The sequence below is a fragment of the Macaca nemestrina genome, chromosome 20, assembly GCF_043159975.1.
Source record: "Macaca nemestrina isolate mMacNem1 chromosome 20, mMacNem.hap1, whole genome shotgun sequence".
Taxonomy (NCBI): Eukaryota; Metazoa; Chordata; class Mammalia; order Primates; family Cercopithecidae; genus Macaca; species Macaca nemestrina.
In genome coordinates this window covers 12,136,709-12,149,141 of record NC_092144.1, presented here as the reverse complement: position 1 = coordinate 12,149,141, position 12,433 = coordinate 12,136,709, and the positions used below count along the sequence as shown (strand labels likewise).

General features: G+C 48.5%; 1 protein-coding gene across 2 annotated transcripts in view; it reads right to left on the bottom strand.

The window, feature by feature from the left end:
* The window catches only part of LOC105465833 (microtubule associated serine/threonine kinase 1), a 43,949-nt gene that overhangs the window by 13,082 nt on the left and 18,434 nt on the right, over nt 1–12,433 (bottom strand). For both annotated transcript variants that reach the window (XM_011714553.3, XM_011714494.3), the window contains 5 exons: nt 12,073–12,174; nt 11,861–11,993; nt 11,713–11,780; nt 3,616–3,695; nt 3,318–3,526 (listed from right to left, as the gene is read on the bottom strand). In XM_011714553.3, the coding sequence (XP_011712855.1) occupies nt 3,318–3,526; nt 3,616–3,695; nt 11,713–11,780; nt 11,861–11,993; nt 12,073–12,174 (592 nt within the window). The remainder of the gene's footprint in view (nt 1–3,317; nt 3,527–3,615; nt 3,696–11,712; nt 11,781–11,860; nt 11,994–12,072; nt 12,175–12,433) is intronic.

The window sequence follows — 12,433 nt, the reverse complement described above, 5'->3', positions numbered from 1 at the left end:
CCTTTGGGAGGCTGAGGCACACAGATCATGAGGTCTGGAGTTTGAGACCAGCCTGACCAACATGATGAAACCCCATCTCTACTAAAAATACAAAAATTAGGTGGGTGTGATGGCGCGTGCCTGTAGTCCCAGCTACTCAGGAGGCTGAGGCAGGAGAATCGCTTGAATCCGGGAGGCGGAGGTTGCAGTGAGCCAAGGATGCACCACTGCACTCCAGCCTGGGCAATAGAACGAGACGCCATCAGGGATGGGAAGGGAAGGGAAGGAAGGGGAGGGGAGGGGAGGGGAGGGGAGGAGAAGGCCACTGGAGCGTAGTTTTTTGCTTTTTGTTTTTTCCCTTCCCTTCCCTTCCCCTCCCCTCCCCTCCCCTCCTCCAAATCCAAATTGTCACCTAAGAGACTTTGTACTAACAGGTCACTTACCCCATCATAACCTAGGCCTCTGAGAAGCTCCCTGCCTGCCTCCCCATCACCTCCTCCAGCTTCAGGGACCTCATGTCCTCACTATGAAATGTCCTGGCTGGGCGTGATGGCTCATGCCTGTAATCCCAGCAGTTTGGGAGGCCAAGTGGGCTGATCACCTGAGGTCAGGAGTTCAAGACCAGCCTGGCCAACACGGGGAAACTCCCATGTCTACTAAAAATACAAAAATCAGCTGGACATGGTGGTGGCGCACCTGTAGTCCCAGCTACTCAAGAGGCTGAGGCGTGAGAATCGCTTGAGCCTAGGAGATGGAGGTTGCCGTGCACCAAGATCGCGCCATGGCACTCAAGCCTGAGTGAAAGCGCAAGACTCCATAAATAAATAAATAAATAAATAAATAAATAAATAAATAAAATGTCCTTATCCCTTTTGGCTTGCTCTGCTTGTTTATTGTCTGTCTATATAGACCAGAATGGAACCTCCATGAGAGGGAGGTGTCTTTGCCTGGGCCCCCTCTGTGTCACTGGCACCTAGCACAGCATGTGACATGAGAGAGATTATGAGGAAGCGTTTGTTGAGTGACTGGATAGTTGACTGGAAGTCTTGGAGGAGGCATAGCTGAGGCCCCAGGGATCATGTATGTGTCCTAATAGCCACAGCATGTGTGTTTTTGGACAATAGATGGATTAACATTTGGGTGAATACATGCACGGATGGATTAAAAACAATATATGGGCTGAGAGCTATGGCTCACGCCTGTAATCCCAGCGACTCAGGAGGCTGAGGCAGGAGAATTGCTTGAACCTGGGAGGCAGAGCTTGCAGTGAGCCGAGATTGGGCCACTGCACTCTAGCCTGGGTGACAGAGCGAGACTTCGTCTCAAAAAAAAAAAAAAAAAAAGAAACAAGAAAAATAGGTGTGTAATGGTAAACAGACATATGGATGGATAAACAGATGGACAACCACATAGATAAATTGAGGGATAGATGGAAAGGTGAATTAATAAACAGGTATATGGGATGGGCTCAGTGACTTGTGCCTGTAATCCCAGGACTTTGGGAAGCTGAGGCAGGACAGTTGCTTGAGCCCAGGACTTGGAGACCAACTTGGGCAATACAGGGAGACTGCATAAAAAACAAAACAAACAAACAAAAGAAACAAAAACCAAAAAAAACTTTTTTTTTTTTTTTTTTTTTTTTTTTTGTGGGACAGGGTCTTGCTCAGTCGCCAGGGCTGGAGTGCAATGGCACGATCTTGGCTCACTGCAACTTCTGCTTCCCGTGCTTAAACAATCCTCCCACTTCAGCCACCCGAGTAGCTGGGATTATAGGACTGTGCCATCTGGCTAATTTTTGTATTTTTAGTAGAGTCAGGGTTTCACCATGTTGGCCAGGCTGGTCTCAAACTCCTGACCTCATGATCTGCCCGCCTTGGCCTCCCACGAATTAGCCAAGTGTGGTGGCCTGCACCTATAATCCCAGGTATTTGGGAGGCTGAGGTGGGAGGATTGCTTGAGCCCAGGCATTTGAGGCTGCAATGAGCTGTGATCGCACCTTCTGTGCGATCGCACAGCTGTGATCGCACATTCTAGCCTGGGCAACAGAGTGAGATCTTGTCTCAAAAATAAATAAATAGGGCCGGGCGTGGTGGCTCAAGCCTGTAATCCCAGCACTTTGGGAAGCTGAGGTGGGCGGATCACGAGGTCAGAAGATCGAGACCATCCTGGCTAACACGGTGAAACCCCGTCTCTACTAAAAATACAAAAAATTAGCCGGGCGTGGTGGCACATGCCTGTAATCCCAGCTACTTGGGAGGCTGAGGCAGGAAAATGGTGTGAACCACAGAGGCGGAGCTTGCAGTGAGCTGAGATTGCGCCACTGTACTCCAGCCTGGGCGACAGAGCGAGACTCCGTCTCAATAATAAATAAATAAATAAATAAATAAATAAATAAATAAATAAATAATAGGCCTGGCACAGTGGCTCATGCCTGTAATCTCAGCACTTTGGGAGGCCCAGGCAGGCAGATCACTTAAGATCAGGAGTTCAAGACCAGCCTGGTCAACATGGCAAAACCTTGTCTCTGCTAAAAATAGAAAAATTAGCCATGTATGGTGGTACAGGCCTATAATCCCAGTTACTCAGGAGGCTGAGGCATAAGAATCGCTTGAGCCCGGGAGGCGGAGGTTGCAGTGAACCGAGATTGCACCACTGCACCGCAGCCTGGGTGACAGAGCAAGACTCTGTCTCAAAACATAAATAAATGGCCAGGTGCGGTGGCTCACGCCTGTAATCCCAGCACTTTGGGAGGCCGAGATGGGCGGATCACGAGGTCAGGAGATCGAGACCATCCTGGCTAACACGGTGAAACCCCGTCTCTACTAAAAAATACAAAAAACTAGCTGGGCGAGGTGGCGGGCGCCTATAGTCCCAGCTACTTGGGAGGCTGAGGCAGGAGAATGGCGTGAACCCGGGAGGCGGAGCTTGCAGTGAGCCGAGATTGCACCACTGCACTCCAGCCTGGGCGACAGAGCAAGACTCCATCTCAAAAAATAAATAAATAAATAAATAAATAAAATAAAAATAAAGAGGTTCATGGATGTATGGATGGAAAAACAGATAGATTACCAAATCAGTAGATAGAAGGATAGATGGATGGATAATGGGTCAGACTGAATATATCTATATTGAATGACATGAAAAACAAATAAACCAATAGATGACTGAATAAATATATAGGGAGAATGGATGGACAAATCAACGACTGCAGAAATAAATAGATGGATAAACATACAGGCTGACTAATCAATATGGTGAATGTGGCTCAAGCAGGCCACCCCGCAGCCCTGACCAGTGAGCATGGCCCATCTTCCCTGCGGCCCCACAGGCAGCCACACCTTCCACATATTCCATGACCATGCAGAGGTGGCGCCGAGTCTCGAAGGAGCAGAACATGCCAACCACAAACGGGTTCTCGGCGAAGGTGAGGATGTCGCGCTCCACGAAGGCCTGCTGGATCTGGTTGCGGAGGATCAAGTTCTGCTTGTTGATCTTTTTCATGGCAAAGCGCTGCCGTGTGTCACGGTGCCGCACCAGGTAAACAGCCCTGCAGGGGGAGAGAGCGAGGACCGGCCGTCACCTCCGAGACACCCGGCCTCCGCCACCCTCCCCCCGCCAGAGCCCCGGGTGGCTCACCCGTAGGCACCGTTGCTTATGAGCTTGATGGTGTCAAAGTCATTCTCCCCGGGAGGTTTCTTGGCCTTGCTGCTGCGGCCCTTCAGGGAAAAGATGAAGACCACACCTCCATCATCATCATGACGGCAGGATGCTTTTAATTTCATTTTACACATGGAGAAACTGAGGCACAGAAAGGATGAGAAAGTCCTTCATCCAAGTGCCATAATGAAAGAGAAAGTCAGGAATTGAACCCAAGACTGACGCTGAAGACATATTCTCATTTTCTCCCTTTAGAAAAGATAGCAGGAAACCTACAAAATAGTCACCCTAATATATAAATATATAAAGAGTTCCCAAAAATCAATAACAAAAGCCTAACAATTGAAGAGAACAAAAGTAGGTGAGGAAAGTCAATTACAAATTACAGTTAGAGGTGTTTTTTTTTTTTTTTTGAGATAGGTTCTCTTTTTTTTTTTTTTTTTTTTGAGACGGAGTCTCGCTGTGTCTCCCAGGCTGGAGTGCAGTGGCGTGATCTCGGCTCACTGCAAGCTCCGCCTCCCGGGTTCACGCCATTCTCCCGCCTCAGCCTCCCAAGTAGCTGAGACTACAGGCGCCCGCCACCACGCCCGGCTAGCTTTTTGTATTTTTAGTAGAGACGGGGTTTCACCATGTTAGCCAGGACAGTCTCGATCTCCTGACCTCGTGATCCACCCGCCTCGGCCTCCCAAAGTGCTGGGATTACAGGCTTGAGCCACCGCGCCCGGCCGAGATAGGTTCTCACTCTGATGTTCAGGCTAGAGTGTAGTGGTGCTCACTGCAGCCTCCACCTCTAGGGCTCAAGTGATTCTCCTGCCTCAGCCTCCCAGGTAGCTGGGACAACAGGCACATGCCACCACGCCAGGCTAATTTTAGTAATTTGGTTTTGCCATCTTGCCCAGGCTGCTCTTGAACTCCTGGACTGAAGCAATCTGCCTGCCTTGGCCTCCCAAAGAGTAGGGACTACAGGCATGAGCCACTGTACCCAGCCAGTTGTAGCTCTTTTTTTTTTTTTTTTTTTTTTTTTTGAGACGGAGTCTCGCTCTGTCGCCCAGGCTGGAGTGCAGTGGCCGGATCTCAGCTCACTGCAAGCTCCGCCTCCCGGGTTCACGCCATTCTCCTGCCTCAGCCTCCCGAGTAGCTGGGACTACAGGCGCCCGCCACCTCGCCCGGCTAGTTTTTTGTATTTTTTAGTAGAGACGGGGTTTCACCGTGTTAGCCAGGATGGTCTCGATCTCCTGACCTCGTGATCCACCCGTCTCGGCCTCCCAAAGTGCTGGGATTACAGGCTTGAGCCACCGCGCCCGGCCAGTTGTAGCTCTTAAACATATTAAAAGATTTGGGCCGGGTGCAGTGGCTCATGCCTGTAATCCCAGCACTTTGAGAGGCCGAGGCAGGTGGATCACGAGGTCAGATCGAGACCATCCTGGCTAACATGGTGAAACCCCGTCTTTACTGAAAATTTTAAAAATCAGGAGGGTGTGGTGGCATGTGCCTGTAATCCCAGCTACTCGGGAGGCTGAGGCAGGAGAATGGTGTGAACCCGGGAGGCGGAGCTTGCAGTGAACAGAGATCACGCCACTGCACTCCAGCTTAGGCAACAGAGTGAGACTCCGTCTCAAAAGAGAAAAAAATAAAAAATAAAAAAGGAATCTCGGCCGGGTGTGGTGGCTCACGCTTGTAATCCCAGCACTTTGGAAGGCCAAGGTAGGTGGATCACCTAAGGTCAGGAGCTCGAGACAAGCCTGGCCAACATAGAGAAATCCCATTTACACTAAAAATATATAATCAGCTGGGCATGGTGGTGCATGCCTGTAATCCCAGCTACTCGGGAAGCTGAGGCAGGAGAATCACTTGAACAGAGGAGGCTAAGGTTGTGGTGAGCTGAGATCGCGGCAGTGCACTCCAGCCTGGGCAACAAGAGCAAAATTCCAGCTCAAAAAAAAAAAAAAACAAAAAAACTCAATCTCACTTATAATAACAGAAAGACAAATTATAATTACCACAAAATACCATTTTTCACCTAGTAGATTGGGAGAAAAAAAATCCAAAACCTGACACCCTCTATGGGCAAATATGTGGATGAACAGGTACTTTTTTTTTTTTTTTGAAACAGAGTCTCGCTCTGTCACCCAGGCTGGAGTGCAGTGGCTGCGATCTCCTCTCACTGCAAGCTCCACCTCCCGGGTTCACTCCATTTTCCTGCCTTAGCCTCCTGAGTATCTGGGACTACAGGCGCCCGCCACTATGCCTGGCTAATTTTTTGTATTTTTAGTAGAGATGGGGTTTCACCATGTTAGCCAGGATGGTCTCGATCTCCTGACCTCGTGATCTACCTGCCTTGGCCTCTGAAAGTGCTGGGATTACAGGCGTGAGCCACCGCGCCTGGCTGAACAGGTACTTTCTTTTTTTTTTTTTTTTTTTTTTTTTGAGACGGAGTCTCGCACTGTCGCCCAGGCTGGAGTGCAGTGGCCGGATCTCAGCTCACTGCAAGCTCTGCCTCCCAGGTTTACGCCATTCTCCTGCCTCAGCCTCCCGAGTAGCTGGGACTACAGGAGCCCGCCACCTCGCCCGGCTAGTTTTTTGTATTTTTAGTAGAGACGGGGTTTCACCATGTTAGCCAGGATGGTCTCGATCGATCTCCTGACCTTGTGATCCGCCCGTCTCGGCCTCCCAAAGTGCTGGGATTACAGGCTTGAGCCACCGCGCCCGGCCATGAACAGGTACTTTCATACCTTGCTGTTGGGAGTGTAAATTACTGTTTGGTACAGATCAGAATTACAAATACATGTTCCCTTTGACTCAGCAATTTCACTTTTGAATTTATGCTACAGATATACTTGCACATGTGAAAAATGGTATATCTACTATCTTGCTCATTGTGAGATTGGAAATAATAATCCACATGTTAAATTAGCCAAACAAACACATGTGGGGTAGTTATATAAAGAAACACTGTGCCACTGTTAAAAATAATGAGGAGGCCGGGCGCGGTGGCTCACCCCTGTAATCCCAGCACTTTGGGAGGCCGAGGCGGGCGGATCACAAGGTCAGGAGATCGAGACCATCCTGGCTAACACTGTGAAACCCCGTCTCTACTAAAAATGCAAAATAAATTAGCCGGGCGAGGCGGCGGGCGCCTGTAGTCCCAGCTACTGGGGAGGCTGAGGCAGGAGAATGGCGTGAACCCCGGAGGCGGAGCTTGCAGTGAGCCGAGATCGCGCCACTGCACTCCAGCCTGGGCGACTAAGCGAGACTCTGTCTCACAAAAAAAAAAAAAAAAAAAAAGAAAAAAAAAAAAATAATGAGGAAACTGTCTAGGGATTTAGAAAGTTCTCTAAAGTATTTTATGAAGTGTAAAAATGCAACAGGCAATATGTATTGTATGTTTTTGTGTTAAAAAATGTGGCAAAGGCCAGGTGTGGTGGCTCACGCCTGTAATCCCAGTACTTTGGGAGACCAAGGCGAGTGGATCACCTGAAGGTCAGGAGTTAGAGACCAGCGTGGCCAACATGGTGAAACCCCGTCTCTACCAAAAATACAAAAAAATTAGCCAGGCGTGGTGGTGGGCACCTGTAATCCCAGCTACTTGGAAGCCTGAATCAGGAGAATCGCTTGAACCCAGGAAAGAGAGGTTGCAATGAGCCAAGATCACACCATTGCACTGCAGCCTGGGCAACAAGAGTGGAACTTTGTCTCAAAAAAAAAAAAAAGTGGCAAAGTAAAACTATATAATCATATTTCAGGGTTATAGGGCAATGGAGAACAAAGGTAGGAGTAAGATTTTTTCACTGTATATCTTTCTTGAAGATTATTTTGATTTTTCTTTTCTTTTCTTTTTTTTTTTTTTTTTGAGACGGAGTCTTGTTGTGTCTCCCAGGCTAGAGTGCAGTGGCGTGATCTCGGCTCACTGCAAGCTCCGCCTCCCGGGTTCATGCCATTATCCCGCCTCAGCCTCCCGAGTAGCTGAGACTACAGGCACCCGCCACCACGCCCAGCTAGTTTTTTGTATTTTTAGTAGAGACGGGGTTTCACCGTGTTAGCCAGGATAGTCTCGATCTCCTGACCTCGTGATCCACCCGCCTCGGCCTCCCAAAGTGCTGGGATTACAGGCTTGAGCCACCGCGCCCGGCTTTTTTTTTTTTTTGAGATGGAATCTTGCTCTGTCGCCTAGGCTGGAGTGCAGTGGCCGGATCTCAGCTCACTGCAAGCTCCACCTCGCGGGTTTAAGCCATTCTCCTGCCTCAGCCTCCCGAGTAGCTGGGACTACAGGCACCCGCCACCTCGCTTGGTCAGTTTTTTGTGTTTAGTAGAGACAGGGTTTCACCGTGTTAGCCAGGATGGTCTCGATCTCCTGACCTTGTGATCCGCCTGTCTCGGCCTCCCAAAGTGCTGGGATTACAGGCTTGAGCCACCACGCCCAGCTATTTTGATTTTTCTTAGGGACAAAGAGATATATTACATAGACATTACATAAAAAGACCTATGATATATAAAAATATTGAACTTATATGCTCCAAAGAATGTAGCCTAAAAATATCTGACATAAAAATTGGCAGAATTACAAGAAGTTGCTTAGAATAAGGTTTCACATATCTCTCAGAAACTATTTAGATTAATCAGGCAAGATAAATGAATAGGGAGATGGAAGATTTGAATCACTCAATTAACAAGTTTGATTAAATGGAATAACAGAATCCTACAAACAATGAGAGATAAATACCTTTTTAGAGTTTTAGACTTTTGAGTGATGTCATTCCATTACCTATTCAAAAAATTAAACAAATGGCATGTATCATGAGATTCCTTTTAAATATATACATGAAGGAAAGGTGTGTGTATATATTTGTGTGACTGTATAGACACAATTTGAAACAAAGATTACAAACTTAAGCATCTTCAGGGGCCAGTAGACCAGGGTGGAGGCCATGGGTGACAAAGGGGCAGGTACCCAATATCACAGGACCACCCCCACTCAGCTGGTTCCACCACAGTTTTATTAGAACTTCTTCTTCATCTATTTTTTTTTTTTTAAGTAGAGACAGGGTCTTGCTATGTTGCCCAGGCTGATCTCGAACTCCTGGGCTCAAGCAATCCTGCCACCTTGGCTTCCGAAAGTGCTGGGATTATAGTCATGAGCCACTACACCCAGCCCTAGAACTTCTGATTTTTCAAGAGAAGGCCCAAACCCAGATTTTGAAGCAGAAATCTTTCAATTTGTATATTTTGCTTATTTTATTTTTATTTATTTATTTATTTTAAGATGAAGCCTCACTGTCTCACTCTCTCACCCAGGTTGGAGTGCAGTGGTTCAATATCGGCTCACTGCAATCTTTGTCTCCCTGGTTCCAGCGGTTCTCCTGCCTCAGCCTCCCAAGTAGCTGGGATTACGGGTGGACATCATCACACCTGGCTAATTTTATGTATTTTTTTAGTAGAGGCAGGGTTTCACCATGTTGGCCAGGCTGGTCTCGACTTCCTGACCTCAAGTGATCCACTCGCCTCACCCTCCCAAAGTGCTGGGTGGCTGTGAGCCACCATGTCCTGCCCAAATTTTTGAAAAACACTAGGCAGTTCAGAGAAAACACATGTGTGACCACTGGGGTAGGACTCTCCAGTGGACATCTGGAAGATCTGCCAAAGTGTGGCTGGCCTGGAAATAGAATTGGCAATTTTCCCCATGCTGAGCTGCCGTTAACACATACAGCCAGTTAGCTTGCTCAAAAGCCCATGCAGGATTCCCCTATAAGTTAAATATAGAGCTACCATATGACCCAGAAATTCCACCTCTATACATGTACCCTAAATAACTCAAAACAGTTGTCCAGCCAAATATTTGTACACCCATGTTCATAGGAGCACTATTTATAACAGATGAAAGATGGACAACCCAAGGTTCACCAGTGGATGAATGGATCTACCATTCAATGGAATATTACTCAGCTTTAAAAAAGAATGAAGCAGTGATACAAGCTACAACAACATAGATAAACCTCAGAAATGTTATGCTAAGTGAAATAAGCCAGACGTAAGAGGCCACAGAGCATATGATCCCATTTATAGGAAATATCCAGAAAAACGCCAGGCATGTGGCTCACGCCTGTAATCCCAGCACTTTGGGAGGCTAAGGTGGGTGGATCACCTGAGGTCAGGAGTTCAATACCAGCCTGACCAACATGGTGAAACCCTGTCTCTACTAAAAATACAAAATTAGCCGGGTGTGGTGTCACATGCCTGTAATCCCAGCTACTTGGGAGGCTGAGGCAGGAGAATCGCTTGAACCTGGGAGGTGGAGGTTGTGGTGAGCCTAGATCATGCCATTGCATTCCAGCCTGGGCAACGAGAGCGAAATTCTGTCTCAAAAAAAAAAAAAGAAAAGAAAAAAAGGACACTTTGGGAGGCCGAGACGGGCGGATCACGAGGTCAGGAGATCGAGACCATCCTGGCTAACACGGTGAAACCCCGTCTCTACTAAAAATACAAGAAAATTAGCCGGGCGAGGTGGCAGGCGCCTGTAGTCCCAGCTACTCGGGAGGCTGAGGCAGGAGAATGGCGTGAACCCGGGGGGGGCGGAGCTTGCAGTGAGCTGAGATCGCGCCACTGCACTCCAGCCTGGGGCACAGAGCAAGACTCCGTCTCAAAAAAAAAAAAAAAAAAGAAAAAAAGGAAATATCCAGAAAAAGCAACTCCACAGAGAGAGAAAATAGATTAGAGGTTGCCAGGGACTGCGAGGAGGGAAGAATGAGGAGGGAGGGTGTAATGGGTGTGAAGTTTCCCTTTGGGGTGATAAAAAAGTTCTGCAGCTACATAGATCTAATGACTATACAGCATTGTGAATTACTAAATGCTGCTAAATTATTTACTTATTAGTATTAGTCTTTATTACTATTATTATTATTATTATTGAGATGGAGTCTCACTCTGTTGCCCAGGCTGGAGTGCAGTGGTGCGATCTCAGCTCACATCACACCAACCTCCACCTCCCAGGTTCAAGCAATTTTCCTGCCTCAGCCTCCCAAGTAGCTGGGATTACAGGCATGTGCCACCACACCCAGCTAATTTTTTTGTATTTTTAGTGGAGACGGGGTTTTACCATGTTGGCCAGGCTGGTTTTGAACTCCTGACTTCAAGTGATCCGCCCATCTCGTCCTCCCAAAGTAGTAGGATTACAGGCATGAGCCATTGCACCAGGCCTATTCTTTATTATTTTTAATTTCATTTTTTGAGACAGGGTCTCACTCGGTTGCCCAGGCTGGAGTGCAGTGGTGTGATCATGGCTTACAGAAGCCTTGACTTCCTGGGCTCATACAATTCTCCCACCTCAGCCTCCCGAGTAGCTGGGACTACAGGCATGCGCCACCATGCCCAGCTGATTTTTTATGCCGCCCAGGCTGGTCTCAAATGCCTAAGCACGAACAATCCTCCTGCCTCGGCCTCCCAAAGTGCTGTATTACAGGCCTAAACCACTGCACCGGGCCACGAATTGTTCATTTTAAAATGGTTAAAAAGGTAAATTAAATTTTATGTTTCATGGATTTTAACATGACAAATAAAGAGGTCACGGGGAAGAGCTATTATTTAATTTAATTTAATTCAATTTTATTTTATTTTATTTTATTATATTTTTTGAGACAGAGTTTCGCTCTTGTTGCTCAGGCTGGAATGCAGTGGCGCGATCTTGGCTCACAGCAACCTCTGCCTCCTGGGTTCAAGTGATTCTCCTGCCTCAACCTCCCAAGTAGCTGGGATTACAGGCATGTGCTACCACACCCAGCTAATTTTTGAATTTTTTTGTTTTTAGTAGAGATGGGGTTTCTCCATGTTGGTTAGGCTGGTCTCGAACTCCCGACCTCTGGTGATCCGCCTACTTTGGCCTCCCAAAGTGCTGGAATTACAGGCATGAGCCACCGCGCCAGGCCCTGGAAGAACTATTATTAACCCCATTTTATGGATGGGAAAACTGAGGCTCAGAGTGCAGGACCAAGAGATCCACAAAGCCTGGGGCAAAGAAGCTGGAGTTGGGCCCTGCCCTGCCCTCCCAGGAACCAGGGTACTGACCACTTGGCCACCCAGCTTTACCTCAGAGAGATCATCTTGCTCAGGGGTGTTGGAGCCACCACTGTCCTGTTCCTCCAGGTGCACCACGTCTAGGGAGGGACCGAGAGTGAGCACGAGCTGGGGTCTGTGCCTGCTCACCCCCAGTCCCCCTGCGCCCACCAGCCAGCACCTGGAAAGGGGTCACGGGTGAGGCCCAGCTGGCGGATGATGTAGCGGGGGATGTCTGTCTTGACAAGGTGGCCCTCCTTGGCGTGTCCCTCGGCTGCCTCCAGCAGGTGGTAGAACTCCTCGGGGTTGAATTCCTGAGGCAGGGCAGGAGTGGGCTCACCACAGGCTCCCCAGATCCACCCCCCCGCCCCTACCCATGCCCAGCCCCCTCACCAGGCACTCCAGCAGCCTCGCGGGACGTGAGATGATAATAAGCAACTTCTTCACCAGCTGAGTAACAAAGGCCACCTCCAAGCTCTCAGAGCGTTCATAGGCCTGTGGCAGGGGACACAGAGGGACAGGGCTCACAGGCACCCTGCCTCACCCCGGCCCCTCTCTCAGCACCTTGGAGTACATACTGCTGCTATGTTCCATCTTATAGGTGAGGAGACTGAGGCCCAAGCCACACAGTAAAAATAATGAGGCTGGGCACAGTGGCTCATGCCTGTAATCCCAGCACTTTGGGAGGCCCAGGTGGGTGGATCACTTGAGGTCAAGTGTTTGAGACCAGCCTGACCAACATGGTGAAACCCCA